The sequence below is a fragment of the Vicugna pacos genome, chromosome 12 (assembly GCF_048564905.1).
Source record: "Vicugna pacos chromosome 12, VicPac4, whole genome shotgun sequence".
Classification (NCBI taxonomy): domain Eukaryota; kingdom Metazoa; phylum Chordata; class Mammalia; order Artiodactyla; family Camelidae; genus Vicugna; species Vicugna pacos.
Window position 1 is genome coordinate 34780421 of NC_132998.1, and position 26849 is coordinate 34807269.

Consider the following 26849-nt stretch of genomic DNA (forward strand, 5'->3'; position numbering starts at 1 on the left):
ACTTGCCTCCAAAGGCCAGGATCTTTTCAATAGTGCCAATCATGCTGCCCCTGCAATGACATGCATCAAAGGACCTGACTCAGTCTTTTATATAATACAGTGACCACATGTAATTGCATAATGTTAGAGGAATGCAAGCATTAATTAAACCAACCAGCAGCTGTTCACTTGGAAGAACAATATATTTTATGCCCATGTCCCCTTAGATGTCTAATAGAGATCTCAAACTGAACATGCTCCATACCGAGCCTTTGCTCTTGCCAACCACCCTCTCCCCCACAGCCTTCTCAGTCTCCATTGAAGTCAACTCCATCCTTTACTTCTGGGCTCTTTATCTCATACCTCACATCCAAACCATCAGCCAGTCATGTAATCTGTACTTTCCAAATATATCTAGAGTTGGACCACTTTCGTCACTTCCACTGCCTCCCAAAAGACCCCATTATCTCCTGCTTCCCAAAGGCTGTAGTCTCCCAACAGATCTCCTTAGTGGACCCTCTACCTCTTGTATAGTCTGTCCTCAGCTCAGCAGCCAGTGATTCATTTAATGATTTTTATTCCACTGAATACATGACCTACAGGGCCCTTGTTCTCCCTTTGACCTCAGCTACACTCTCCCCTTCTTTCACTGTGCTTAAGCTCCACTTGTCTGCCTGCTGGTCCTCTAACACACCAAGTATCTTCCCTCCTTAGATGCTTTGGTTACTGAACCAGGCTCCTTTGCCCGATGCACAGCAAGCCAAACGCTGAGGCACTGAGGTTTGCAGCAGAGAAAAGGTTTAGTCACATGGCAGCCAAGCGAGGAGGCCTGAGAACAAGCCTCTAATCCACCTCCCAGAAAGCGCAGGGCTTGGGATATTTATGAGATAAAGCTGAGATGCAGGGAATGTGGGGAAAGGTGTTTGGAGATAAGAAAAAGGTGAGGTCATTGTCCTTCTGCACAGGAACAACTAAGCTACAGGCATCTTCATGGGTCACAGCTTTTCTCTTTTGTAAGCTTTAACATAACTTCTTTTCTCCTTTTCATCTTTGTTTTTATAGTCACTGAAGTAAACTCAAGTGCTGATTAGTGAATATAAGCACACAAGAACTCCCACTTACTGAGTTCAGTCTATATTCCAGGCACCCCACTTGGTTGTTCATATACAACCTCATTGAAACCTCATGAAAACCTTAAGAGGCGGACTGGGAATCTATTGATGGAATAGGAATCCGAGGCTCAGAGATGCTAAGTAATTAAAATACAGGCTCCACGGACAAAATGACTTGTCTTTTTGTTATTCTTGTTCTTTTTTAAATCGCCCTGTCTCTAGCACCAAGAACAGTGGTGGATGGATGCCAAATGGATGCCAAAAAATCCATGATGAACAAAATATCAAAATTTTAATTAAAGACAAGATCTGTGGGCTGGGACAAGGGGGCGGCAAGTGAGGCACAGACTCAGGGTCATAAAAGTACAGTGGCAGATCCTGTCTGTGTTTAAATCTTTGATATTTTGTTCATCATGGATTTTTTTTCCTGTATTAATTTTGATTTTTTAAAAATTGCATTAACATGTTATTTACTTTAATAATTGAGTTTCGGGGGGCACTTCCTTAAATTTTGCAGGAAAGGTGAGTGCCTCTTTCACCTAACCCTAATCCCAAACCTGATAAAAGTGAAAGCAGAGATTGCTCCAAACCAGAGATACCCACTAGTGATGTTTGGTGAACAAATTTTCAAACACTTCTCCAATTTTGTGTGTGTGTTTATTCATACTCTTCCTACTCTTTCGAAATACTTTGTTTTTTCACTTATATTGTGGACAGAGGTACATGGTGACCACAGCAGCATTTTAAGGGCCCCAGGACAGTCCATTTTATAAGTACACATAGTTATTTAATCAACTCCCTATTTATGAACATATCAACAAACATTATTGTACGTTCCTTTTTGCCCATTTATCCAATTATTTCCTTGGGACAACTTCCTAGACATGGAATTGTTGGGTCAAAGAGTTTGTGTGTGCACTGCTTTTAAAAGCAATAAAGCTGATTTGGGAGTCATCAGCAGCTGAATTTAGCAGCTTTATGTACTGTTTGCAGATTTTTTTTTAAATGTATTTCTTTTTCTTTGGACAGGGCCAGGAGACAAAATGACATCCCATTTTTTGCCGATATCACTGACTTCTGGAGGTAAAGAAGAAACCAATTGATGAGTGCTTGCTTTGTGACTCGTACAGTGGGTTGGGCAGCAGGAAAGGGAGAACGCGGCACATGAGATTAGACTTGGTCTCTGTATGTAAAGATTTGCAGATACTAATATATATAAATTGATAAACAAGTTTATACTGTATAGCACAGGGAACTATATTCAACATTTTGTAGTAATTTATGGTGAAAAAGAATATGAAAACGAATATATGTATGCTCCTATATAACTAAAGTATTGTGCTGCACACCAGAAATTGACACAACATTGTAAAGTGACTATACTTCAATTAAAAACGGGAAAAAAATTAGAAAGGTAAATAAATATAAAGGAGAGGAAATTAAATCTCTTCAGTCAACAAAGCAAAAAACAAAAAACACCATAGCTGCTAATAAACAGTCTTGTATACATCTCCTGGTACATTCAAGAGAGCTTCTCTTACGTATACGTGTACCTAGGAATCAAATCGCTGAATCTTATGTTACGTGGATATTCAATTGTAGATGATAATATCAAAGTGTTTTCCAAGTTAGTTGGGCCCAATCACAGCAAACTGTCAGAGATTTAGTGGAATCCTAACCTTCCCAAACACTTGGTATTATCAGACTTTTAAATGTCTTGCCAATCAAATGGGTGAAACTGGGATATCATTCTGGTCTTTATTTGCATTTCCCTGATAACCAATGAAGTTGAACAGTTCTACATATGTTTACTGGCCACATGTGTTTCTTCTGCAAAATAGCTGTTTAATTCTTTTTTCTGCTTTTCTACTGGGTTGCTAGTGCTTTTCTTACTATTTGTACTATGGTAAATTTGGTAGATCTCAATACTGTCAGTTATGTATTATGCAAATATCTTCTCCTAGCTTTATTTTTTCACTTTGTTTATGGAGTCTTTTTATGAACAAAGTCCTTAACATCATCAAATATATCCAACTTTTCTTCTATAGTTAATACTTTTTGTGTTGTTTAAGAAATCCTCCCCTATCCCAAGACCTTAACAATATTAACTTGTATGTTCTACTATTAGTTTTAAAGATTTATTTTTGATAGCTTTGTCCTTATTCAACTGTAGTTGATTTTTGTATGTGATGGGAGATGAAAATCCAATTTCATCTTTTTTCTATAAGAATAATAATTTTTTCCAGCTCCTCCATTGACAGCCTCTCATTTCCCCATGTGTGAATATGTTTCTGAGATTTCCATTCTATCCATTAATAAATCTGTCTTTCTACATTTATTACTATAGTTTCATAATGAATTTTGATGTATAGCAGGGCAATAGCTCCCTCCCTGCTTTTCTTCTTTAGCAGGGTTTGACCATTCTTATCTCTTTATTCTTCTTGTAAATTTTAAGATTTACTTATCAAGTTCTATTTAAAAAAACCAAACAAACCTGTGAGCAATCTATCTGCATTACTATGAATCCATTCAGCAATTGTGAAAAATTGGCATTTTTATGAAATCATGTCTTTCTCTCCCTGAAAGTGACTTATCTCTCCATTTATTTAGGTCTTCTCTAATATTTCTTAATATTATTTTATGCAGTTTGTTGATTCAATTCTGTAACCTTTTAGTGCCTCTTATTTGTCAGCCTATGTAGTGAGGGTTCAGAGATGAATATATCTATATGATGGAAACATTAAAAGTCATGCTTTTGAAAAAGATATCTAATATGGGTAAATATTCCAATTCAGTAGGAATTTAAACTCTGGCATTCAAGATGTTAAGCCATATGGGACGGGAAGAAGTCTAATTTTGTAGGGTTCTCCTTGAGAGAAAAGGTTAGTTGGGAAAGAGGGTCCAGCCCACCAATGACTCGCCCTCTGGAAGACATCACTGTCCGCATCTGGGATGTCTGGAGATCAGCTCTGGCCTGGGAGTGATGGTACAGCGTGCAGGTCAACAGACTCTGGCAATGCCACTCAGCCCCAGGTCCCTTTGGATCCTTGACTTCTGGTGGCCCCTCCTGAGCCCAGCATGTTGCCTATGCATTTTCACAATCCTGCTGTTTCATAGCCCAGCTGCCTAGACCCACTCTCAGCTGTCTCTGCTCATGTATTACAAGGCCTAAAATTTCATGTGCTGCCTTGACATCTGCTCAGAGGGCTCCAAAGGCCTAACTGGAAGTCCTCCTGCTCTTGCCAGATATAACCACTATCAAGCGGGAAGGTCCCCCCAACCCAGCCAGTTCCCCCATCAAATCGGCTGGACCAGCTACACTGCTCTTCAACCTAATGGGTTTCACTTCCCTGCCAGCTGGTAAAATTACTCCTACAAGTCAATCACATGCTCCTGTAGGAAACAGAGGGCACCCCACCCTCTTGTTACTACAAAGCTTGCCTTCCACAACCCTGTTCTGGCTCACTGTGCACCCAAGTGCACATGTGATGTGGCCCTGTGCAGCCCGAGGCATCCTCCTACCCTGGGCTGTGAGTATAAATGACTAATAAACTGTCAGTCTCATCTGTCCCACGTTGGATGTCGTGTGTTCAGCCATCTCGTACTGTTTCAGGCACTGGATCCTTTCTTTACCTGTGGGAAACAGGGGAGCTGTGGCTCCTGTCCCCAAGATATAGGTCCTATATTCCCACTTTGCTGGGGAGGTGAGGATGCCTGCAGCCTCCTCCTCAGAGACCCACAAGTCCTATCTACTTTCCCCTGGGTGGTGGGAGCCTTGCTGTTCTGGACAACAGGTCAGATAATAGAAGTTTTCCTTTATCTATTTTTTTTTTAACAGAGAAAGCAAAAGATGAGCCAGTCAAACAGGACAAGCCATTTAAGATTTTTTTCAAAGATCTCTTTCTTTTCAAAGAAAATGAAATGGCAGCAAAGAAAAAGGTAAGTTTAGATTAAAATCTAAACCCCAATTAATGTTAGAACCAAACCCCTTATCTATCATTTTTTATGAACTTTGCTGGGTTGAGACACAGAGTTGGAGTGGGGGGAGAGGGTATAGCTCAGTGGTAGAGCACACGCTTAGCATGCACGAGGTCCTGGGTTCAATCCCCAGTACCTCCATTAAAAAAATTAATAAACAAACCTAATTACCCTTCCCTTCTAATAGATGGCATGGAGTCAGATGTCAGAGTGTGTGCTGCCCACTATGCTGGGAGATGGTGTAAACACTCGAGATAGGAGAGCATCCAGCCTGTGGTAGAGACCTCACCGCCTATTGGGGGAAGACAGATACCCCACTACAATCCAGTAGAACAAATACGATAAACCCTTGCTTCCTCAGTTCTAACACTCACATTCCTCACATTTTCACATTTCTGAAATTGGGATTCAGTTACACAGAATGGGACATCATACAGCACCGGCAGTGCATAAAATAACAGTGTATCTTATAATAAATGGCATCTCAGAGTCGATGAAATACAAAGGAATACAAAGGACATGCAGAGAAAGAGGCGCTCATATTTGTTGGTGGCCGTGATGCGGAGGGGGTGTGTGTGTGTTTGTGTGTGTGTGTGTGTGAGCAGAGACTTTACTGAGGAGATAACAGGAGATGAACTGTTAAGAATAAGTCAAACTTTGTCAGGCAGATACAGATAAGAGAATGTATATATGTGTACTGGGGAGGAAGATGGAATGAAAACAGAGGAGGAAGTGGTGTTTTAGAATTATCTGGTATGAAGTTAAATCAGGGATGCAGCCAACTCTCCAGCTATGCAGTTAATTCACTGCTTATATGATCAGACCTTACATCACATGGTTTGGATTTCATGAGGTTTGCTTTCCTTATTCCTAGAAGTAAAGGCTGATTACAGGACATTTTAAAAATTCTAATTAGAATGAGGAAAATATCTGGAAATGCTTAATAACTGATTCAGCTGTGAGGCGATGGTTTTTTGCCAGGGTTCTATAGATTGAAAGTATCCAAAATTAAATTGAGAAAAGACGAGAAACGGGAAGCTTGGTTTTTTTTTTTTACATCTACTGAGGAGGTCAAGTTTTCAATTCCAGAGAACCAGTCCTTTCAAATCAGTGGAATCTCTTAAGTTACTTAAATTTTGAGCAAGATTGTAAAAATTAAGACAAAACTACATTTTCCAGTTTCCTGCTTATGATGTGCCCATGTTTAGTCAAGGGCAAATGTTTTTATCTTTGTGCTCAGCCTCATACGAAAAGGAACTGAAAACTAAGCACAATCCTTTTAGACATGAGGACTTGAAGATGCTTGTTTGATGCATTAGTCACAAGGAAAGGGCTTGTTGCAAACGATACTTTTATACACGATCACTCTTTTAAGACAACATGATTTTGGTCCATTAGAAAGTCTTTTTAACTTTTTCACTTGGGCAGGAAAAATATATGAATCGCAGCATGAAAGTCTACCAAAAGTCTACTTTTTCATCCCGAATGAAGAGCCGTTCACACCTGGGCCAAATAGCAACCTACACAGACACAGCTGGTTCCTCAATTGACAAATTTGGGCTAGATCCCACTCTTATTCTCAGATTAGACGGTAAGTCTAAACTACTGTTTGTGCAAGAATACTGTTTTCAATAATTGCTGTTAAGGTCAGGATTGGGGGCTATTTTGGAGGAGGAAAACAAAGTATGCTGTCCTATAATATGGGGGTCTTTGTAAATGGAGGTTGAGAGTTGGGGGAAAATCTATTTTAAATAAGAAAACATACTTTTTCCAAGAAACAGACTGTTAACTCATTTTCATGGTTCTACAGAAGAAAGTCACTGCCAAAATGATACAGTTATTAGAGGTACTAGCTCTGGCCACTAACACTAAATTCTAGATGTAGAAATATAGAAACTTTCTAAAGAGGAGCCTTGATGGTCCAGGCCATAGAACTCACATACCCAGAATCAGGAAACTCACAGAAGTAAACAAGTTTGCCTGTTGTTGAAAAAAACATAACCTGTTTTAATGACCTCTGAAGGCAACCTGTTAAAATACGACAAGCTATTCGTTCTTGCTCTATGAAAGAAGACAATCTGGTCATCAAAATGTCATCGGCGTTTCCTACTTATCAGATCATGAAGTGCCTATAAAGAAGACTGACATCAGTTTGAAGCTAACAAGGTTAAAGTGATTAAGGCTAGGATGATGGAGTCATAAAATCTTCCCCTAAATGTGTCTTGTCCAAATTTTTAAACTGAAAATTAAAAGGAAGGAAGGAAAGATGAACACACACTGATGGCACAGGATTTGCTGTGGTAACTTAAAAAAACAAAAACAGAAACTTCTGTCTCCAAAAGTCCATATACTTCCCCAAATTGTGAAGAAAAAAAAAAACAACTTTGGAGAGTAAGAGAGCCACTTAGGAAAGACTTTGAATTCAGTGATTAAGGAGGAAGAGGGAAGCCACATTAACATATTTAGAAGATCCTGGAGGTGCATATTCTGCACTGTAATTGTATGAAAGAGAGGCAAATGCTGGGCAATTCAGTGATCTCACTGACTGGAGCACTGCTCTAGGGTCTATCTAGCGTCAGTCTCGGGCTTCATAGTTCACATTGTTGAATGGTGAATCCTAAGTCATCAAGAGCATTTGAAATTACACGTGATGTGTTTTAGAAAGAGTTCTATCCAAAGTTGCTAACTTCAAAACTCCGTGCCACTCTACCAGTTCTAAGATGACTAGGAAGCATGGCTTTTCAGATGACCCCATTCAACACCACTGCTGGTTCAAGGAGGGGTTCCTGGTCTCTTAAGAATAAATGACACGTATGTCGATTATTTTTTAATAAAACTAGCGGGGGGAGGAAAGAGTATATGACATATGTTAGACTCTTAAAAAGGAAACAGTAAAATTGTTAGGTATTATCCAAGGCCATTTGAGGCCACGGAAGTCAGGCTGTAGTTTCTGCTGATTACGCAGATAAGCAATTTGGACGTTTTCATTTAAAAGAAAGAAGTCCCCCCTCAGACTTTGTTTCCAATCAGGAGTTGACCTGAGTGAAATCCTCATTCCCCAACCTCACATTTCCTGCCTGAATTCTGATTGAAGACAAGCCCACTTGATAGTAAAATGAGCAAACGATCCCTACTTTGGAAGCCTAGGTTATTTTATTTGTGTGTGCAGCAGTGGCAGTCTGCTAGATTGCCAGCAAAGAGATCACACTGATAACTGGCATGGACACGTCAGTTAGGCCACATGATAGAAGTGCTGTTTCCACCTCCACGCAGCCAGCAGCCTGACTGTGGTTTTGCAAAACCACTGGATAGGTTTTCTCTATAGATTCAGATCCATCCCTCAGACTGGTCTTCACATCCCTGGAGTGATGAGGTGCTTTGGTGTCGAGGAGCACTGGTGCTTTGGGGAGAGCTTTAATATACATGGTCCCTTGGTCAAAAGAGCTGCCTGACAGAACAGACAAAATGGGAAACTCAGTCTATTTTGAGTCCATTTACTGATCTATTTCGAGTTGAAGAATAAAATGGCATCAACTCAGCCAGACAGACCGTGTTTAAACAGCCTGAGATGGTGAGTATGGTGATAATATTTAGTAAATTGACAGTATAGGATTTTTTTTGGATATTGAAACTTATTTCAATTTTTCTGACCCATCATAAGTGATCAAATGAAAGCTGCAGTAAACATGTCCATTCTTTTTTCTATAAAAAATTTTTAAGTAAATTGAACCTGAACCTAATCAGGTAAATATGGGAGATTGAGGATTGTGTTAAATAACACTATGAGGATGCAAAATCTATTATGTGTAAAATTCTACAGGGAAATTGCCCTGGTTTCTTAAATGAATACATGGCATTGAAAAAAAAAAGGTAGTGGGGGGTGGGTGGTAGAAGGGGAGATGGCTGTTACAGATAAAACAGACTTTAGGAGTCATACAAAACAAACTGATCTTTGTTTAGATTTTAATTTTTTTTAATTCTAAAAAGTTATTTATGAGACAACTGGGGAAATTTGAACCAAGACTTGATATAAGATGATACTATGGAATATATACTTGGTATAATGATGATACTATCATTTTGTTTCAGATGTTAGTGGCATATGGCTATCTTTTAAAACTTTTTAGATCTGATAGAGTTACACACTAAAGTATTTATGGGTAAAATGATAACAATGGCTTGGATTTGCTTAAAAATATCCCAATGATGGGAAAAATGAGGAATGGCAAAAGAGGACACAAGATTGGTAAATTGTGCTAATGTTAAAGTAGGTGATAGGTTCATGGGGGCTCATTCTATGACTACTTTTATGAATATTGATTTCTACAACAAAAAAATTTAAGTAGTAAAAAGAAAACTATGTGCTATCCAATTTCATGTATGTTATTTAATGCTCAACAAAATGCTGTTAGATGTTTTGCCTCCTCTCTTCCTCTGATGAAAATGGCTCAGTGAGGATGAGTCACATTCAACCATTAAGGTCACTAAGTGGATAAAGAATTCAAACCAATGCCCGTCTGACTCCAAAGCTTGTTGCCTGTTACCCACCATCACAGACTATTTACTAAGGATTACAATAATCATGGTGGCTATTACTATTGACTTGGAAAGTAAGCTGATTACTCATTCCAGTTGTATTTTTCAAATAACAGCAGCTAACAATCATTAAGAAATTACCATGCATTTTATAACATGTTTCTTCATTTCCTTCTCGTACCACGACCCACCACAAGGTGAAAAGAAATAGTCACGCTCCACTTCAACTAATTAATGTGGTGGTAATAGACCACGCCTCACTTTCAGTGGCAGACAACAACAGGTTTAGTTCTCTTTCGCTTTTGAATCTGGTGCTTTCCACTGAGTCCTGCACTGAAGGATGCAGGAATTATGGCAGAGGGAGAAAGAGACAGTTGGTGGTGGTTCTTGAAACTTCTGCTTGGAAGCAACGCAGGTTCCTTCCACACCAAGCCGAGGAGCCTGACTAAGTCAATGGTCAAGGCTGATATCAATGGAGGTGAGACTGAGAAGCTTCTTACAGAGAAAGCATAAAATATTTGGGAACAGTGATATAATCTACCGCAACCACTGTCCTCATTTTACAGACAAGGCGTGGAGTGGGTAAGGAATTTATTCACATTCCCACAGTGAGAAAGAGGTGGAGACAGAACACAACCCCAAGGAGACTGTGGTTCTTCTGAGCACAGCACAGCCTCACTGGTTATTTGGGAAATACTATTTTATTTCTACTTCTGTTTACATTGTTATTAAGAGATTTTTTTTTCTACACCACAATCTGTTGGTTTTTCAGGAAGTGAACCTTATGTATTGAAATATAGCCTATGTATAACTTCCAGAACGAAAAAAAGCTTGAAAGGAAACTTGGTCTTTTCTATGGCCAGATGGCAATGCTAGCTGTCTTCTTCTCCTTTCCTGCCAGACATTTGGTTTGTGAGCCCCAAATACTCTTTGCCTTAGGACTTCAGTTTTCTGTCTAGATCGACAAAAACGTTAGATTTAAAATAATTCACTCTTACTTAGCACAGGCTTAGGGGTCATATGCCCCTTCTGCCACTTGTTAGCTGTGTGATCTTGGACAAGAATCTTGACATCTCTGAGCTGCAGGACCTTACATACAGGATGTGGATAGTAATAAAAACCTTCCCAGGGCTATTAATAGGATTAAATTACGTATTTAAAGTGTCTAATGAAATTTCTGGAGTAAGATGGACATAAAATAAATGGTTGTAAATATTATTAAAGTTAACTTTTGAGTGGCTAGGGAAAAAAAGTTACCTGAAGGTATGGTATTTTTTAAAGTCAGATACATACTGTATGCATTAATTTAATGACACAGCTTTTATTTTATACAATATCTCTAAGGGAGAATGAACTAAACCTAAGTCTGTTTTAATTTTCTTTAAAGGTGCAGATACAAAAAGGACTGTCCATGAATTTATTAATGACCAGAGAGACAGGTTTATGCTCGAGGTAGTTAAAATAATTTTTCTCCCTTTAAGCCGAGTAGAAGACTTCTTGCATAGTGCTGCCAAATTTTCACTGGACATTTTATTTTTCTGTTACATGCCCCAGATCCATCGTCCCTCCTGCCCTAAAGATCCGTCCTCTTCTAAGCCCACTTCAGTTGGGTTTGTCCTCATCATTCCAGCAACTGTACGTCTATTGCCAAATTCAAATGGTCAAGCAGCAGTTGGCCCATGTGATCACCCTCCCTTTCTTGAAACACTTTCTTCAGCTGGTTTCCAGGACCCACTATGTCTTGGTTCTTCCACAGCACTGGCAGCTCACTCCCTCACAGTTTTCTTGCTCCTCTTCGCCCTGATCTCCAAATGTTGGAAGGCCCCAGGGCTCACACTTCACTTCACTCTATCTACCCTCCTCCAGGCCTCAGGCTTTAAATTCCATTTCTGAATTAACAAATTCCAAGTTGATCTTCTTTCCTGAACTCCAGACTCAACAAATGGAAGTGCAGTTATTAACATTTCTACTTAGATACTCTGGAGGCCTCAGACGTCGCATTTCCAAGCTGCCCCGGCTACACCCTTCCTTGCCCCTACAAGTCTGAATCTCAGGCATTGCTCCCTGTCTCCATAAATAGCCATTCCATTTATTCCAGTTGCTTAGGCCAAAAATATTGAAGTTATCCTCAACTCCTCCTTACCCACCACATCCAAGTATCCTTCGTGAATATATATTTTTCCAAATACAGCTGTCATCTCATTACTTCTCATAACCTCCACTGTTGCCACTATAGTCCATGCTACCAATCACTCTTGCATGAATTATTGTTCTGGTTTCTGAACACTGGTCTCCTGCTTCCACTTTTTCTTTTTTTGGAAACTTTTTTTTTCTTTTTAAAATAGAGGTAATGTGGATTGAACCCAGCACCTTGAGCATGCTAAGCATTTGCTCTACCACTGAGCTATACCCGCTTCCTTTCTGCTTCCACTTTTGCTTCTCTGTAGTCTGTTCCACACCTGCCCATCCTCTGCTGAAGACCCTTGGTGACTTTTCCGGTCCATGGCTTGTGCTCTCTCTGACCTCCTTCCTAACCACTCTCCACCTTGCTCACTCTGCTCCAGCCACACTGGCCTCCTTGCTGTTTCTGAGACACACCAATCAAGCTTCTGTCTCCTTTGTACAGGAGGTTTTCCCTTCCAGGAAGGACATTCCTCCCTCAGATCTCTGCATGCTTTGCTCCCTACTTCCTTCCATTCTGTTTATTTTTCATCATATCAGGGAAGCTTTCCTGGGCTGTACATAGCGACAACTCCCTGCCTACTGGACCACTTACTCCTCTTTAATTGACTCCATCCTCTACTAGAATGTACACCTCACAAAAGCAATTTTATTTTGTTCACTGCTCTATGAGCACCACTTAGACCAGGCACACAGTAGGCCCTCAGTAACTATTTGGCAATAAAGTGATGGATGAAATATTTTTGGCTATAAACTTGGAGTATCTAATCATTGATTGTTGTTTATCTAAAGTTATCTCATTTACATTATTTTAATTCATTTATATTAGAATGTATGTGCCTTTGTTTATAATTTTTTTTCATGCATGGCATTAAAAACCCAAGTGGATCCTTACATTATGTACTAAAAAATTAGAAGCTAGATGTCAAAGTTGTATTGGGGGTTCTAAAAAATAGGGCTCTTTGAGGCTGAACACCCCAACCCTTGGGCTGGCTTGGAGGACTACATCACTGGAACCCTATTCTCCCACAGCTCTTCCTGCTGGTGGACCTCTGTGGCTGCAGATGGCCCAATTTCCCAAAGCCCAGAAAGTACTAGAGGGGCACTGTGGATAATACTACTAAGTGGACCTGCTCTTTGGAGAGACATGAAACCTTTTTTTCCTTTTTCTTTTTAGGATAGAACCTGAGGGGACACATAGCTATTTTTTATTTTTGGGCCCATTCTGCAACAATATTGAGCCTCTTCATAAAAATGAAAGATAGGCATTCCTCTCCCTTCTATCCCCCAAATAAAATGCCTTCATGAAATAAAGGCCATAGCCCTAAGATTTGGCATACTATCATTTCTAATACAAATGATCACATGCTATACAAGTTTTTTTTTCTCTTTGTTCTGAGACTGTTGAAATGTGCTTGAAATGTTGAATAATGTTCTTGACACACTTCTGTTTATTCAATATTCCTAGTTTGCTCTGTCAACCAAAAGAAATACTATTAAAAAGTATGAAAAACACACAATAATGAAGGAAAGGCAATTCATGAAAGCAGAAAAAAAGCTCCAAGAAGATGCAATGGCCTTTGAAGAGTTCCTTCGAGAAAATGACCAGAGATCTGCAGACGCTCTTAAAATGTCCGTTGTTTTTTTTTTCACTCTGGCCAGATGGCTTTTTCCTTCCCTCTTTCTTCTTTCTAGTTTCTCAGAACACAACACAACGCAAAATAAACTAACAGCTCTCTGCTACTTTTCAGTGCAGCGCAAGAAACGATAAACAAACTTCAAATGACAGCAGAGCTCAAGAAAGCGAGTATGGAGATACAGTCGGTGAAAAGGTGAGGCTAGGAGCCATCTTTTCCTTTATCAAGTGTCCCTGCCTCACTGGAACCTGTTTGTGCCTGGCAAGACCCAAGTGGGAATAATCCTGATCAGTTAATGACTTCATAAGTCTGAACACATTTTAAAAATAAGTAACCTGTCAATCAAGGATTGTCTCCACCTGGGTACCAGGACCCAGTGACCTCTGGTGGAAAACTTTCTCTAACTTGTCGATATAGAAGCTAAGAAATTAGTTGCAAAGAAGGAAACCAGTGTTAGCAGTAAACAAATTATTTTCTAAGTGTCTTTTTTTTCCTTCATTCTAAGGCACTTTACCTCCCCCATTTTAACATCTCTGCAACAGGGATTTTTTTTTTTTACATTTTTACAGTCATCTTACAATTACAATTGGCAGTATTTGTTATATTTATACTTCCACTTGGTTGAAACTGACATTGATATTAAAAACTGGGATTTATAATGACAAACATTACAGGAGCAGTAGTTGAGATAAAATTATTGTAACTTGCTACTCTCTTTTTCAAATCTGGATATTTTCTTCTGTGGAGAAGTGAGTCACGTGATCTGCTTTTAACTATCTCAAGAAGCTTCCTAACATCAACATCCTTAGACAGTAATTTCACGATTCAGGAGACACTTAGTCTTGGTAGCAAGTCATGCTGAAACTTGTTTTTTCTTCTTGAGGACTTGATGTTTCTCTTTTCTAAAGCCAAGTCCTAGACTTACATCCTACACATTTTGAGAAGGAAGATAATAATTTGTCTAAAATTAGGCAAATGACCTGGATGGTGTTTTACTTTGAAACCAATTGCTACTAACAACACGTGTGTCTCACATTCCAGCTACAGCAGCCTTTGCTATGTCAGGAGCCTAACGTTCAAGGTGCTCCAAGAGGTGTTCCCCTTCCCTTCTTCCCTCCTTCCCTCTGAGATGTAATTAGAAGATTCTGCTCTATTTATAGAACCAGAGTAGCAGCCTCTGTGTTTGCATAAAGTACTGTAATTACGCACAGTGGCCACTCAGTTAACCCCTCCAAATAGCCTTGTGGTAGAGAACTTGCTTCTTGTTGATATACCTTGTCACCCCAGAAAGGTGCAAAAGGTCATTCAAAACAGGCTGGTAACAGAGCAAAGAATGCAAGCGCCTGCTATGTATTTTTCCTTCTCTCTCTTTATGGGCTTGGAATGACCTACAGAGGTCCTCTGCTACTGGGAGAGCTGGAAATCTGTTTACAGAGAGAAAGGGAACTGGTTCTGAAGCTTTTGGTTGGAAACTGCAATTCTAGTCATTTTAACCCTGTTCTTTGTAGCACATCTGAGAGGCTTTCAATCTAAAAATACAGCGGTGGTAGAACGTGGGTTTTAGTATTGCTTCTGGTACAGATCCCGCAATTTTGTATTACCTTTTGGATGGTCTTTTCATTTGTAGACCGAAAATAAACTTTTGTATGCATCCCTCCCATAATGGATTCCTTGATGTAGACGAGTATTAATTCTTTCCATTAAACGCTCAGGTAGAAGCCCCAGTCCCTGTTTATTATACATTCAGCCTTGTTTGGTTGTTTGATAATGATCACCATCTAAGTGTCCAGCGTCAACATGAAATCCCCATTCCTCTGCTCTCTCTAGATTCATTGCCAAATTCTGAGGCTTAAACAGGGATAGGTTCACACTTAGAATGAGTGCTAGGGCTGTAGGATTAGGGTTTTTGGTTCTGGACACCCATTTTGTGGCCTAATCAGCCAAATTATTTCCTTATCTATGGAACTATCAGTCCTCTGGTGGCTCGGGCAATGTACTATGGCTACTTCTTCTGACATAATAGCAGAGTCTAATAAGGCCAGTATCTCCTTTGCGTGTTTAATATTTTTCCTTCCTGATGTTACTAGACTTCTCTTTCATCTGGCCCTATGTGCATGTACAACAGAGAAGGCATACTTGGAATCAGTATAGGTGGTTACCTTTTTCTTAGCTCCTAGGTATAGGGCTCTAATGAGGACAGTGAGCTCTGCCTTCTGGGCAGAGGTACCTGGAGGGAGGATTTCTGCTTCTAAGACTTCCTGATGAGAGTTACCACTGTATTTATGGCCTTCGAGAATCCCCGTTCCTGAAGCTGCTCTCATTCATAAACACTTCCATACCTGGATTTTCTGAAGGCTCATCAATCAGGTCAGGTCTGCTAGCATAGATTTCATCAATTGTTTGTACGGTACGGGATGCCAATGGCATTGCACGGTACAGCTCAAAGGCTCATTGTTGTTTCCTTTAAAAGCTTCAGAGAGGGGTTTGGCCATGAGTCCAAAGTTAAGAATCCAAATACAACAAAACGCAGCCATTCCTAAGAACCCTCCCAACTGCCTTTTGGCAGTGGGTACAGCTATCCGAGCAAATGTTTCCCTTCCATCCAGCAGTAAGTTTCTTTGTCCTTTAGATAACTCAAATCCTAGATATTTCACAGTTGGTTGAGAAACTTGTACTTTTCCCTTGGAGACTTTATATCCCCAGTCTGCTAGAAAGTTTAAGTGAGGGTTGTATTTGGGTCTGAAGCTTCCTTAGTTTTATTAGAAGTGAAAGTATAAGGATTTGGCACCACCGAATGTATATCTTCAACATCTGCTCTTACCTTTTGTAGAATTTCCTCAGGGACTTGTCTCCCAGTTGTTAACAGTGCAGCTTGGAGGGCACAGGCCTGATCTGAGAGTACTTTAATGTCTGGTGAGAAAGTTAATTTTGTTAGTAGATCTTGTCCCAACAAGGCAAGAGGGCAGTCAGACCTATACAGAAAGTTGGGCTTTAAAGATCTATTTTTCCAATTATATAGATCATGGGTAGAAAAGGAGAGGTGCACATATGCAAATCCCTTGGGCTAATCTTGGTCATCTAGACATGCAGGAACTATCTTAAGGGATCTTGCCCGGCCTGAGGCAGAGGGCTTCTCAGACTGTACTGAATGCCCTGGCATGTTCTGGGAGGGGAGAGCGATCCCTTTTGACTCTCTGGTAAGGAGGGCATGAGGCTAGGGCTGGCTGCAGCTCTAGGAGGGCTGGTGGTGGGAGCCTCAGCCCTACATACAGGAATACCCCCTTCACATCTGGGGGAACTGCAGGAGGCGCCTAGGGAGCCAGATGTATTAAGTCCAGCTCATCATTAGGCTCTGACTCAGGCAAGACAGGCTTTTTCTGAGGGTCTTCCCTCTAAACCATAATTTTATATCTCTTCTGCAAGTTCTTATGCTGATACAAAGACCTGGTGTGGTCTCACTGCTAAAAAAAAAAAAGTACAAAATAACTTAGAAAAACCAGTCAAGGTTAAATGCTGCAATCCCACACCTTATACCTGCCTTTTCTCCTGAGGAAAGTTGAGAAGCACAGGGCAAGGCAGAGCTGATGGTAGGACAGCCGAGAGTTCTCCCCGCGGGAGTCCATCCTCTGAAGGAAAACAAGCCATCAGTGAAGTCGAAGCTCTGCTGTTGGCTGACTGGCTTTCCTCCGTCATAGTGCTCAGAGCAGTCTACTTCCTGGCTGGCAGAAATACAGGAGGCCCTGGAACAACTGCCTTTAGCAAATGTCTGCCGCCTCTTCCCAGCCTCCATGGGTTGGGCCCCACATTGGCCTAATGAGAAACTCGAGGAATGCGGGATGCTGCAATGTTGGCTGCACCTGAAAAACCTTGTGTTCATGGGAGACGAAGGGAAGCACAAGGGGTTGCCAATCTGGGGCTTAGAGCGCACTTTGTTCCTTCATAGGAAGCACCTGGGTGCACTAGAGTCTTGCCCTCAACCACTCTCCACCTTAGTGCTGGTCCTGAGGGGTGAGCCTGCCCCTCTGAGCATGGACGTTCGGAGAGGGAGAGGGAGAGGGAGAGGATGCATGTGCAAGCAACTCCTGAGTCAAAGGCTTAGTCAGTACCCCTGGTTTCAAACCCAAGAGCCAAAAACAGTTTACGGATTGCAAACCTCTAGAAAGTGGCCCTCCCTCACTCCCTCAAAACAGCAGGGGGAAATCAAACAGACTCAGGAGGTATGAGAGAGAAAGCAAGAACCTTAGAATTTAGGAACCAATTCCATCTCCTAGTTTGGTTTCTTGAAAGAAGTCAGCAGTAGTGACTATTCACAACTTGGCTGTAAGAATTCCCTGGAGAAGCCACCAAGGAGTCAAAGATGCCCAGCTTGGATGTGAGAGTTCACTTAGGGAACACTGAAAAGCTTTCTAGTAGAAGTGATTGCCAAGAACCATGGCCTAAAAGTCATGGGTGCTGCCAAGTAGTCCATCCCCACAGTTTCAAGACTAGCCAATTTGGTCAGAGGCTCCTAATAGCTTCCCCGCTGTGTGTTAAAAAGGAAAGCTTGCTGGGGCCGGGTGGTACAAATATTGGTGGTGATGCTAAAGGCAGGGCTGTATGGAGGCCTTAGGCTGAATGTATTCCACCTGGAAATTGCCCAGGCGTCTAGGTTAGCTTGTCAGCACACGGGGGAAAGCAGTTCAATGCTAACTCCCTGCTAGTTTGGCTCAAACAAGAGGGGGTTAAAATTCTCAGTGGGGAAAACAAAAATGTGTCTAATTGTATAGAATTCCTTTAATCCAAGCACAGGGTGTGTTCTCCTGGTAGGGGGAAGGATTTTTTTGCTTTCCACTCCCTCATTCCACTCCAACAAGGTAATCTGGCCTGATGCCATTAAGGATACACACCTGTATCAATACCATCAGGCAATCACCTTAGGCACAGGTGAGAAAAAAATACCCACACCTCTGTAAGGTGAGGTTTCTAGTCAGGGACCAATAGCGATGTCTTTTCTCTCCTGAGTCAGAGGACCCTCATTAATGTCCTCTTTAATGAAGTTTTCTATAGTCATCCGAAAGCCAACTGCTACCAGCCAATCCTAACAAAACAGTCAGAGAGTCAAATCCAAAGGCCTGGGACTCAAACCCAGAGTTCAGGACTCTAACCCAACAAAAATCTCCTCAAGGTGGGCCTCTAACCTGCAATGGCAACAAGGCTATTAGACAGGCACAGGTGAGATTTAATGAGGTAACTCATCCCATAGACATCTGATCCAGGAGTGGTTCTTTTCTCAAAAGTGAAAGAAGTGCCCAGGAACCTGGAGTGCCAGGCTTGGGAAGCAGGAACCCAACAGGTGACCCCCTAGATAAGTTTGGTCTATGTGGCCATTCTGGGTCTGTGGCCCATGCTCCACTGGGGGCTACTGCATCTCAGGCAGGCAGTCACAAGACCTATGTCCCTTCATGGTCACCAGAATTGTTCCAGGCAAGGGCATGCTGCCTGATGCACACAGAATACAATGGCACTGGCTTTTGAGAAAAGAGCGAGCTTTATTGAGGGGCTGACGGAAACAGAGACAAATTTGAGAGCCTTGCCTCCTGTCTCCTTGCCGGTTGACCTTGCAGTAAACCTCTTTCTTTTCTCAAAAGCCAGTACTGCAATATTGGCTTCTATGCTTGTTGGGCAGCGAGCCCTTGCCCAGTGACACTAACATCAGTCTATTCTCTGGGTGCATATCCTTGGGCATGTTTTATTCAAATAACATTCCTACAGGTTTCTTGCTTCTCGTCTCACAGCTTACTGAAACTCATATTTTAACGGCCATATTTATAATAATTGTTAACCAAATTATCACTCAAATACATGCTCAAGAGAATGAATTTTGTAAAACCTTTTTTAAAAATGGACATGCTTTCACACTGATATGTCTAATCCTATCTTTGTTTCTTTTGAGTAGTGAAATAGCAAAAACAGAATTCCTCCTTAGAGAGTACATGAAATATGGATTTTTTCTGCTGAAACTGTCTCCAAAACAATGGCAAATACAGCAAGCACTGAAAAAGGTGTCAAAGAATAAAGAAAATGTGAATGTCAGGCTTCCAAGTATAATGACAAGTAAGTCCCATATTGTTAATTTCAATCAAGTAAATATCCCTAATTCTAAAATAGTCTGCTTAAGTGTTTGTTTTTTATTAGTCAATTTTCATTTTAAGCAGAACCTGAACAATCCCACTATTCCACCATCTCTGATTAAAAATTAGGAATTTTATTTATTTTGGAATTATTAAATTATTTTTGGAAACTTAAGCTTATTTCAGATATAAAGCAATAAAAATACATACATGGAGAAATAGGAAATATATTATTTTTAGATAAATATAACAGCATACCTACATACCTCCCCCAATAAAAAAACCTGAAAAATGATTTGACTTATTAAAGTGTTCTGTAGAGTAAATGGACACAAAGTCAATTATACATTACTAACCTAATACATTAAGCTAAATAGACTAATTTTATTAATTATAAAATATACAAGGAAATTAAATTCAGGAAAGCAAAAACCTTAATTGTGTGACCTAGAGATATGACAAATGAGAACTATGTCATGTTTTTAGACAGGAAGACTGATTTTTGTAAAGCTGTCAATTTTTTCTGAAATTAATGTATAAGATTTATGGAATTATAGTAAAAATGTTACCAAAATTTTGTCAAGGAGTTGGGTGTTGGGTTAGGGAGAACTTTGCACAATGATTCTAGAAGGTGCATCTAGAAAGAGAAATACTTTTGAAGTAAGAAGGTGATAGGAAGGTGTCACTTATCCTTTAAGATGTTACATAATGTATTATCACAGTCTCAGAAATTAAAACGAGGTGGGACTGGCATTCGGAAATCAGCTCAATGCACCAGAATTAGATCCTATTATATATAAGAATTTCATAAGTGATGAAAGTAGGGTCACAAATCAAAGAAGACTTATACTTGCAGCAACATTGGGGTGACAAAGACCAGACTTGCCCTCTTGCCTGAAAAATCTGAAAAATGTATGAGGCAACAGTTTTCAGACATCAGACATCAAGGAGCAAAACAAAGTCATCCCTAAGAGAGGAGAAACAGATGGGATGAGCCCTGCGCTGACCTCCGCATACTGCCTGGGAAGCATTTCCAGGACGCAGTGTGCAGAAGGATGCTCAATAGGCCCCATGAATTGAAAAGACAGAGCTTGGGGTAGGGAGGTCATGGTGGCTGGAGTTCCCAGAGCAGAGCACTGGAGGAGGAGAAAGCCACATGGAAAGAGGGTTCTGAAGATCTACAGAGACTTCAGCTGAGAGTGGATCCTAAGCCTCCAGGGTCAGAGCATTTACACCACCGAAATGGGCAAATTACAATTCAGGGGAAATCTTTTCCCCAGAGAGCCAGTGGTTATGCATTTGTCAGCACATCAGGGGTGGCTGCCCTGCTCAGTTCCCTTGTGTCTCTCATTGTGCTGAGTTATGATTAAACCAGACCATGTGTGTAAAGTTATCAAGCACAGTGATGACACTGGGTTAATAAACACGATACATGATGTGTGACAAGAGAGAAAACACATGGGAAGGAAAACTGAGAAGTTTTACATTAACAGCTTCAGACTCAGCACTCCTAGACTTGTCTTCTGACTAGGGGATATACAGAAAGCAGTGAGTCTCAGTCCAGAGGAGTCAATGGCTAACACTGGGACTTTAGAGATTATGACAGACTGGTGTGGGAAGCAGAGACCTCCTCGGGCCCTACAGGTCCGTTCTCATCCCTCATGCCTGCTCCAGAGACCAGCCATGGTCATCTGCATAAATATATTTTCTGATTATGACATCCCCATCTTATATCTCTGTCCCTAGAATTTTTCACAACTCTACCTTCATCCTGAAACAAAGCCTTCATTCTCAGAAGTGTTCCCTTCCCCACTCCCAACTTCTTTATTTTCCATTCTAGACTTAAGTGCAAGGAGAAAAGAGGCCAGTATTGTGGAATCCAGGACAACATCATTTTCAGAAAATGAAGACTCCTCTCTGGGAAGAGGTAGCCAAGGTAACACTAGAGATCTGGGACATTACTCACAAAAGTAAAGCCAAAGATGGTGCCCATCTCAAAAGTGTAGATCCAGGACCTATAAGCTAACCTGAAAAACAGAGGATAGTGTCCACATCACCTTAAATCCTGGTGAGCTAAGACTTCTATTTCTCTCTCTCGACATTATTACAAAACTCAGAGAGGGGGTGAGTAGACAGAATAGGCAGAGAAGTTACGGGCAGAGGACTTGGCATGAGTTGTCCGGCTGACTAGGTCATTATTCAAGGTCCTTTCTGGCTGGACATCCTCATTCCTCTGGTTCATGCCTGCCTTCTGGTACTGATGGACCATTCCCAGGGCCCAGCAAACCAGGTCAATGGCAACCAGGTGACTGCCATTGGCCAGTGACTCAGGGAAGTAACTGGGGGAAACTCAGGAAGCTCTACTATGTCCATAATCAACTCCAAGAACTCCTTCAGTCTCAACCTGCCCCACCCTGTAGTCCAAGTTTGTGACCCCTGATGCAGGCTGACTTCTGGAGACTTCTTTTCTCCTTTACCCTACTGTCAGCCATTGGAGGTATTTAATACTGAGGGCAAAGTTCAACAGAGCAATTTGTCTCCCCAGAAACAACCCTGGTATGAGTTTTATGTCTCGTGCACTTGGCCAGCTGATTGAGAAAGTAAATTCTTTCAGATTGGGAGGCTTATTTGGACCCAAATTATTTGACATATTACTTTGTCTGTTAGAGGATCTGGAGTAGGATGTTGGGGAGGGGAGTGGAGGGAGTGGATGGTGGGGTTAATGTTTTCCTCTCTTTAAAATCTCGACTATAGAAGTCAGTCAGCTTAAATAACATCCTTTAACAAGATCTTTTAGTTAATTATGCATTCTGGTATCAACTTAGAAGCTAAGATGGTAATTTATGTCAGTGGTAGAATCCACCGGTTCTTCATCCATTTTCTTTCCTTCCTTCCCCCACTCACCATATATATATTGGAGGCATACAATGTATCAGGCACTTTTCAAGACTCTGAGTATACACAAAAATGAACAGGACATAGTTCTATACAGTACAATACAATGGGACAAGTGATACAGCAGTGATAGTGAGGGGCCTGGGGGCAAAAGCTAAAAATGTGATCTCAGCCTGAGGCATTTAGAAGTCTTTAAGATGAGGTCACATTTGAGCTGAATTCTGAAAAAGTAGTAGCTTCCCAGGTAGAGGGTGGAGAGAGTGAGGCCTGCCATGGTTTCAAGACAACAGCAGGAAGGGTGGTTGGAAGTCACCAGAGTGCGAGCATGAGAAGGCATGGCCTTGGGGGAGCTGGGGGCCAGCAGATGCAGAGATCCTAGACCAGTTTTGCCCACTTCTCAGTTTCAGACCAGGATCAGGGCCAGATACTAGTACAGGGGAACCAGGGTATGTAGGTGTCAGGGAAACAAGTGTGTGACCGACTTGAATGTGACCATGGTAGGTTTTACCTTGATTTTTAAAAATCTATGATTAGAAATATGTATAATTAGGTAAAAACAGAACTATGGTTTATATTTCACAATTTACATCTCTGGTTTGTGAGCTTTAAGAGTTGTGCCATGTTTTTTTGACAATAGGCATGCACCACCCCCAACCCCGCCATACATAGCCTTTGATTTTATTCTTATGCTTGGAACCAAATTTCAGTAGAATAAAAGAGCTCCACTTTCTATATTATCATTCTAATAATCATTTTTTTAAAGTAATGGGTATATCAATGCAGAAAAATAAACATCTTATGCCAAGCAACAAGGACTCATTTCTAATTACATGTTTTTTCTTTTCACCTCCACCATCACCAATGACATGGACTTCACCTGGACATTCTGAACAGCAAAATCACGCAAGAAGACCACTCTTACCCTAGAGAATAAGAAATCATCCTTAACAATGTACAGTACATACTTGATTAACTATCTTAGAAACTGTGAATTATTTTTTTTTAGCAGATAGCTCTTTTAGCCTATCTTTACCATACATACCACATATCGACACCCATCGTAACAGATGCTGGAGGGAGGTAGTGGTTATAGTTTCTGTATGTTCCTGAGGCAACCAAGCTCTCCAGGCCTCCCTGCATTCTGAGATGGCCTGCAACTGCTATTTGCAGAAACTGCCTGCCCACTGCATGTTGGCTCTTTGTCCCTCAGAAACCACTGCCATATTGTTTATAGTCTACTCTGCTGACTTGTGTGTTTGCAATTTTACTATGTCATTCAAGATTGCTGCAATAGGACTATAAATCATTTTTCGTTTCTTTGTTTCTTCCCTTACTTGATTGTTGACGCATTTATACTCATTATTTCATTAATTGGTAGTTCTCAACCTTGGCTACTCCAGGGGAGCTTTAAGAAAATAATATTCATGACCAGGACAGGTACACCGGCCTCAAAGACAGGATCTGGACCAGCACCATAGTATCCACGACAAAAGTCAATATAGACACCATGCTCTGAATTCCAATGGCCCTGGGATCACTCTGCTTCTGTGGCATTTAGGAGTCACTCTTGTTGTGTTTTTAATTAAGTTTTTATTTTCAGGTCATTGTAGATTCACATGTAGTTGTAAGGAAAACCACAAAGAGGTCCAGTTTCTTCCAATGGTAACATCTTGCAAAATTGTAGTATAATAGCACAACCAGGACATTGACATTAATACAATCAAGATACAATCAAATACAGAACATCATCAAAAGGATTCCTCATGTTGCTCCTTCATAGTCACATCCACTTCCCTCCATCCACCTCCTATAAACCCCTGGCAGCCACTGACCTGTTCTCCATTTCTATGATGTTTGTCATTTCAAGAATGTTATATAAATGGAATCATACAGTATGTAAACTTTTGAGATTTGTATGTTTTACTAAGCATAATTCTCTGAACATTCATCCAAGCTGTTGGGTCTATCGATAGGTGGTTCCTTTTTGTTGCTGAGTAGTATTATTAACTCTTCACTCACTGAAGAATACCTGGATTGCTTCCAACTTAGGGCTATAAGGAATAAAGTTGCTATAAATATATTTGTACAACTTATTGTGTGAACATAGTTTTCACTTCTCTGGAACAAATGCCTCGAGTACAACTGCTGAGTTGGATGGTAGACACATGTTTAGTTTTTAAAGAGACTGCCAAAGTGTTTTCCAGAGTAGTTGTACCATTTCATGTTCCCACCAGCAATGTATGAGGAATCCAGTTTCCCTGCATCCTCACCAGCATTTGGTATTTTCACTATTTTTTTATTTTAGTTATTCTGATAGATGTGTATATCTTATTGTGTTTTTTAATTTGCATTTCTCTAAAAGCTAATGGTGTTGAACACCCTTTCGTGTGCTTGTTTACACCTTTATATCCTCTTCGGTGAAATGTCTGTTCATGTCTTTTGCTCATTTTCTAACTGGATTGTCTGCTTTTGTTTTTTACTGTTGAATTTTGAGAATTTTTCACATATTTAAATAATATTCCTTTGTGGATACGTGGTTTGCAAATATTTTCTTCCAGTTTGTACATTTTCCTTTCATTCTCTTAACAGGGTATTTTATTGAGCAAAAGTTTTAAATTTTGATGATGTCCAATTTATCAGATTTTTCTTTTATGAATTACACTTTTAATGTCAAGTCTAAAACTCTTTGCCCAGCCCTAGATCCAAAGATTTTTTTCATGTTTTCTTCTAAAAGTTTTATAGTTTTACATCTAAGTCTGTGGTCCATTTGGGATAAGTTTTTGTATAAGAGGTGATATTTAGATTGTGGGTTGTTGTTGTCTTGCCTTTGGATGTCAACTGTTCTAGCACCATTTGTTGAAATGGCTTTGCACTGAATTGCTTTTGCACTTGTATCAAAAATCAGTTAGGCATATTTGTTCATTTTTGGATTCTCTTTTCTGTTCCATTGGTCTGCTTGGCTATCCCTTTACCAATACCACATGGTCTTGATTACTATAGCTATTAGTCTTGAAATCAGGTTGACTGATTCTTCGTACTTTATTCCTCTTTTTCAAAATTGTGTTAACTATTCCAGTTTCCTGGTCTTTTCATACAAATTCTAGAATAATCTTGTCTATAACTACAAAAAAATCTTGCTTGAATTATTATAGGAATTGTGTTAAACTTTGTTATGGGTTGAATTATATCTTCCAAAAAGATTCGTTAAAGTTTTAACTCATGGTATCTATGAATGTGACCTTATGTGGAAATAGGATCTTTGTAGATACAATCAAATTAAGATGAGGTCATTAAGCTGGGTCTTTAATTCAATCTGACTGGTGTCCTTCTAAGAAAAGAAGAGAGAGACACAGAGATGCAGGGAGAATGCCATGTGATGATAGAAGCAAAGATTGGAGTGATGCATCTGCCAGCCAAGGAACACCAAGGATGGCTGACAATACAAGGAACTAAGAGAAAAGCATAGAACAGAGTCTTCCCTGGAGACTTCAGAGGGAGTGTGGCCTTGCTGACACCTTGATTTTAGATTTCTGTCCTCCAGAACTGTGAAAGAATATGTTTTTGTTGTTTTAAGCCATCCTGTTTGTGGCACTTTGTTACAGTAGCCCAAGGAAACTAATACAAACCTGTAATATCAATTTGGGGAGTCCTTACTACGTTAACTCTTCCAATCCATAGGCATAGAATGTTCATTTACTTACATTTTCTTTAATTTCTTTCATCAGCCTTGAAAAGTTTTCAGCATATATGTCCTTTAAGTATTTTGTTAGATTTACATTTAAGTATTTCTTTTCTATTTTTCCTTTTTGAGTAATTGTAAATTGTATCATGTATTTAATTTCAGTGTCCTTGTGTTCATGGCTAGTATATAGAAATATAATTGATTGCTGTATTTTTATCTTGTATAATCTGACCTTGCTGAGCTCATTTATTAGTTCTGGAAATTTTGTTTTTGTTCTTTTGGGGTTTTTAGATTCCTTTGGATTTTCTCTGTAGATCACCATGCTATCTGAAAACAGTTTTATTTCTTCTTTTATGATCTGTATGCCTTTTATTTTCTTTTTTTGCCTTATTGCAGTGGGTAGAACTTCCTACATTGAATCAGAGTAGTGGGAAGACATCCTTGCCTTGTCCCCAGTCTGGAGAGGATTCAGGTTTTTGTCATTAAATAAAATGTCACCTGTAGGATTTTTGTAGCTGTAGATACTCTATCAAGTTAAGGAAATCCTCTCTATTCTGATTTTTTTTAGAGTTTTTTTTTTAATCACGAGTATTGAATTTTGCCAAATGCCTTTTCTGCTTCTATTGATACATACAGTAATATGAAAACATCACATTCGCTCTCTCAGAAAGCTCACCGCTCTCAATGTTTTTCATTTACTCAACGCATATTTATTGAATGCCCTGTAGGCCCAACAATA

The 26849-nt window shown here is 40.1% G+C and overlaps 2 protein-coding genes across 4 annotated transcripts in view; one reads left to right on the forward strand and one right to left on the reverse strand.

The window, feature by feature from the left end:
* Window positions 1-26849, reverse strand: part of AMDHD1 (amidohydrolase domain containing 1) — a 61162-nt gene that overhangs the window by 21390 nt on the left and 12923 nt on the right. Inside the window, exons 2-3 of the mRNA XM_072973210.1 lie at window positions 16958-17049; window positions 16245-16333 (exon numbers count right to left, since the gene is read on the reverse strand). The gene's annotated coding sequence lies outside the window, so the exon portion shown is untranslated. The remainder of the gene's footprint in view (window positions 1-16244; window positions 16334-16957; window positions 17050-26849) is intronic.
* CCDC38 (coiled-coil domain containing 38) overlaps window positions 1-26849 on the forward strand; it is a 66203-nt gene that overhangs the window by 2655 nt on the left and 36699 nt on the right. For all 3 annotated transcript variants that reach the window (XM_072973207.1, XM_072973206.1, XM_072973208.1), the window contains exons 2-10: window positions 2121-2174; window positions 4930-5030; window positions 6498-6660; window positions 10993-11057; window positions 13255-13418; window positions 13538-13618; window positions 19359-19516; window positions 21374-21469; window positions 23323-23380. In XM_072973207.1, the coding sequence (XP_072829308.1) occupies window positions 2135-2174; window positions 4930-5030; window positions 6498-6660; window positions 10993-11057; window positions 13255-13418; window positions 13538-13618; window positions 19359-19516; window positions 21374-21469; window positions 23323-23380 (926 nt within the window). In that variant the 5' untranslated portion in view covers window positions 2121-2134. The remainder of the gene's footprint in view (window positions 1-2120; window positions 2175-4929; window positions 5031-6497; window positions 6661-10992; window positions 11058-13254; window positions 13419-13537; window positions 13619-19358; window positions 19517-21373; window positions 21470-23322; window positions 23381-26849) is intronic.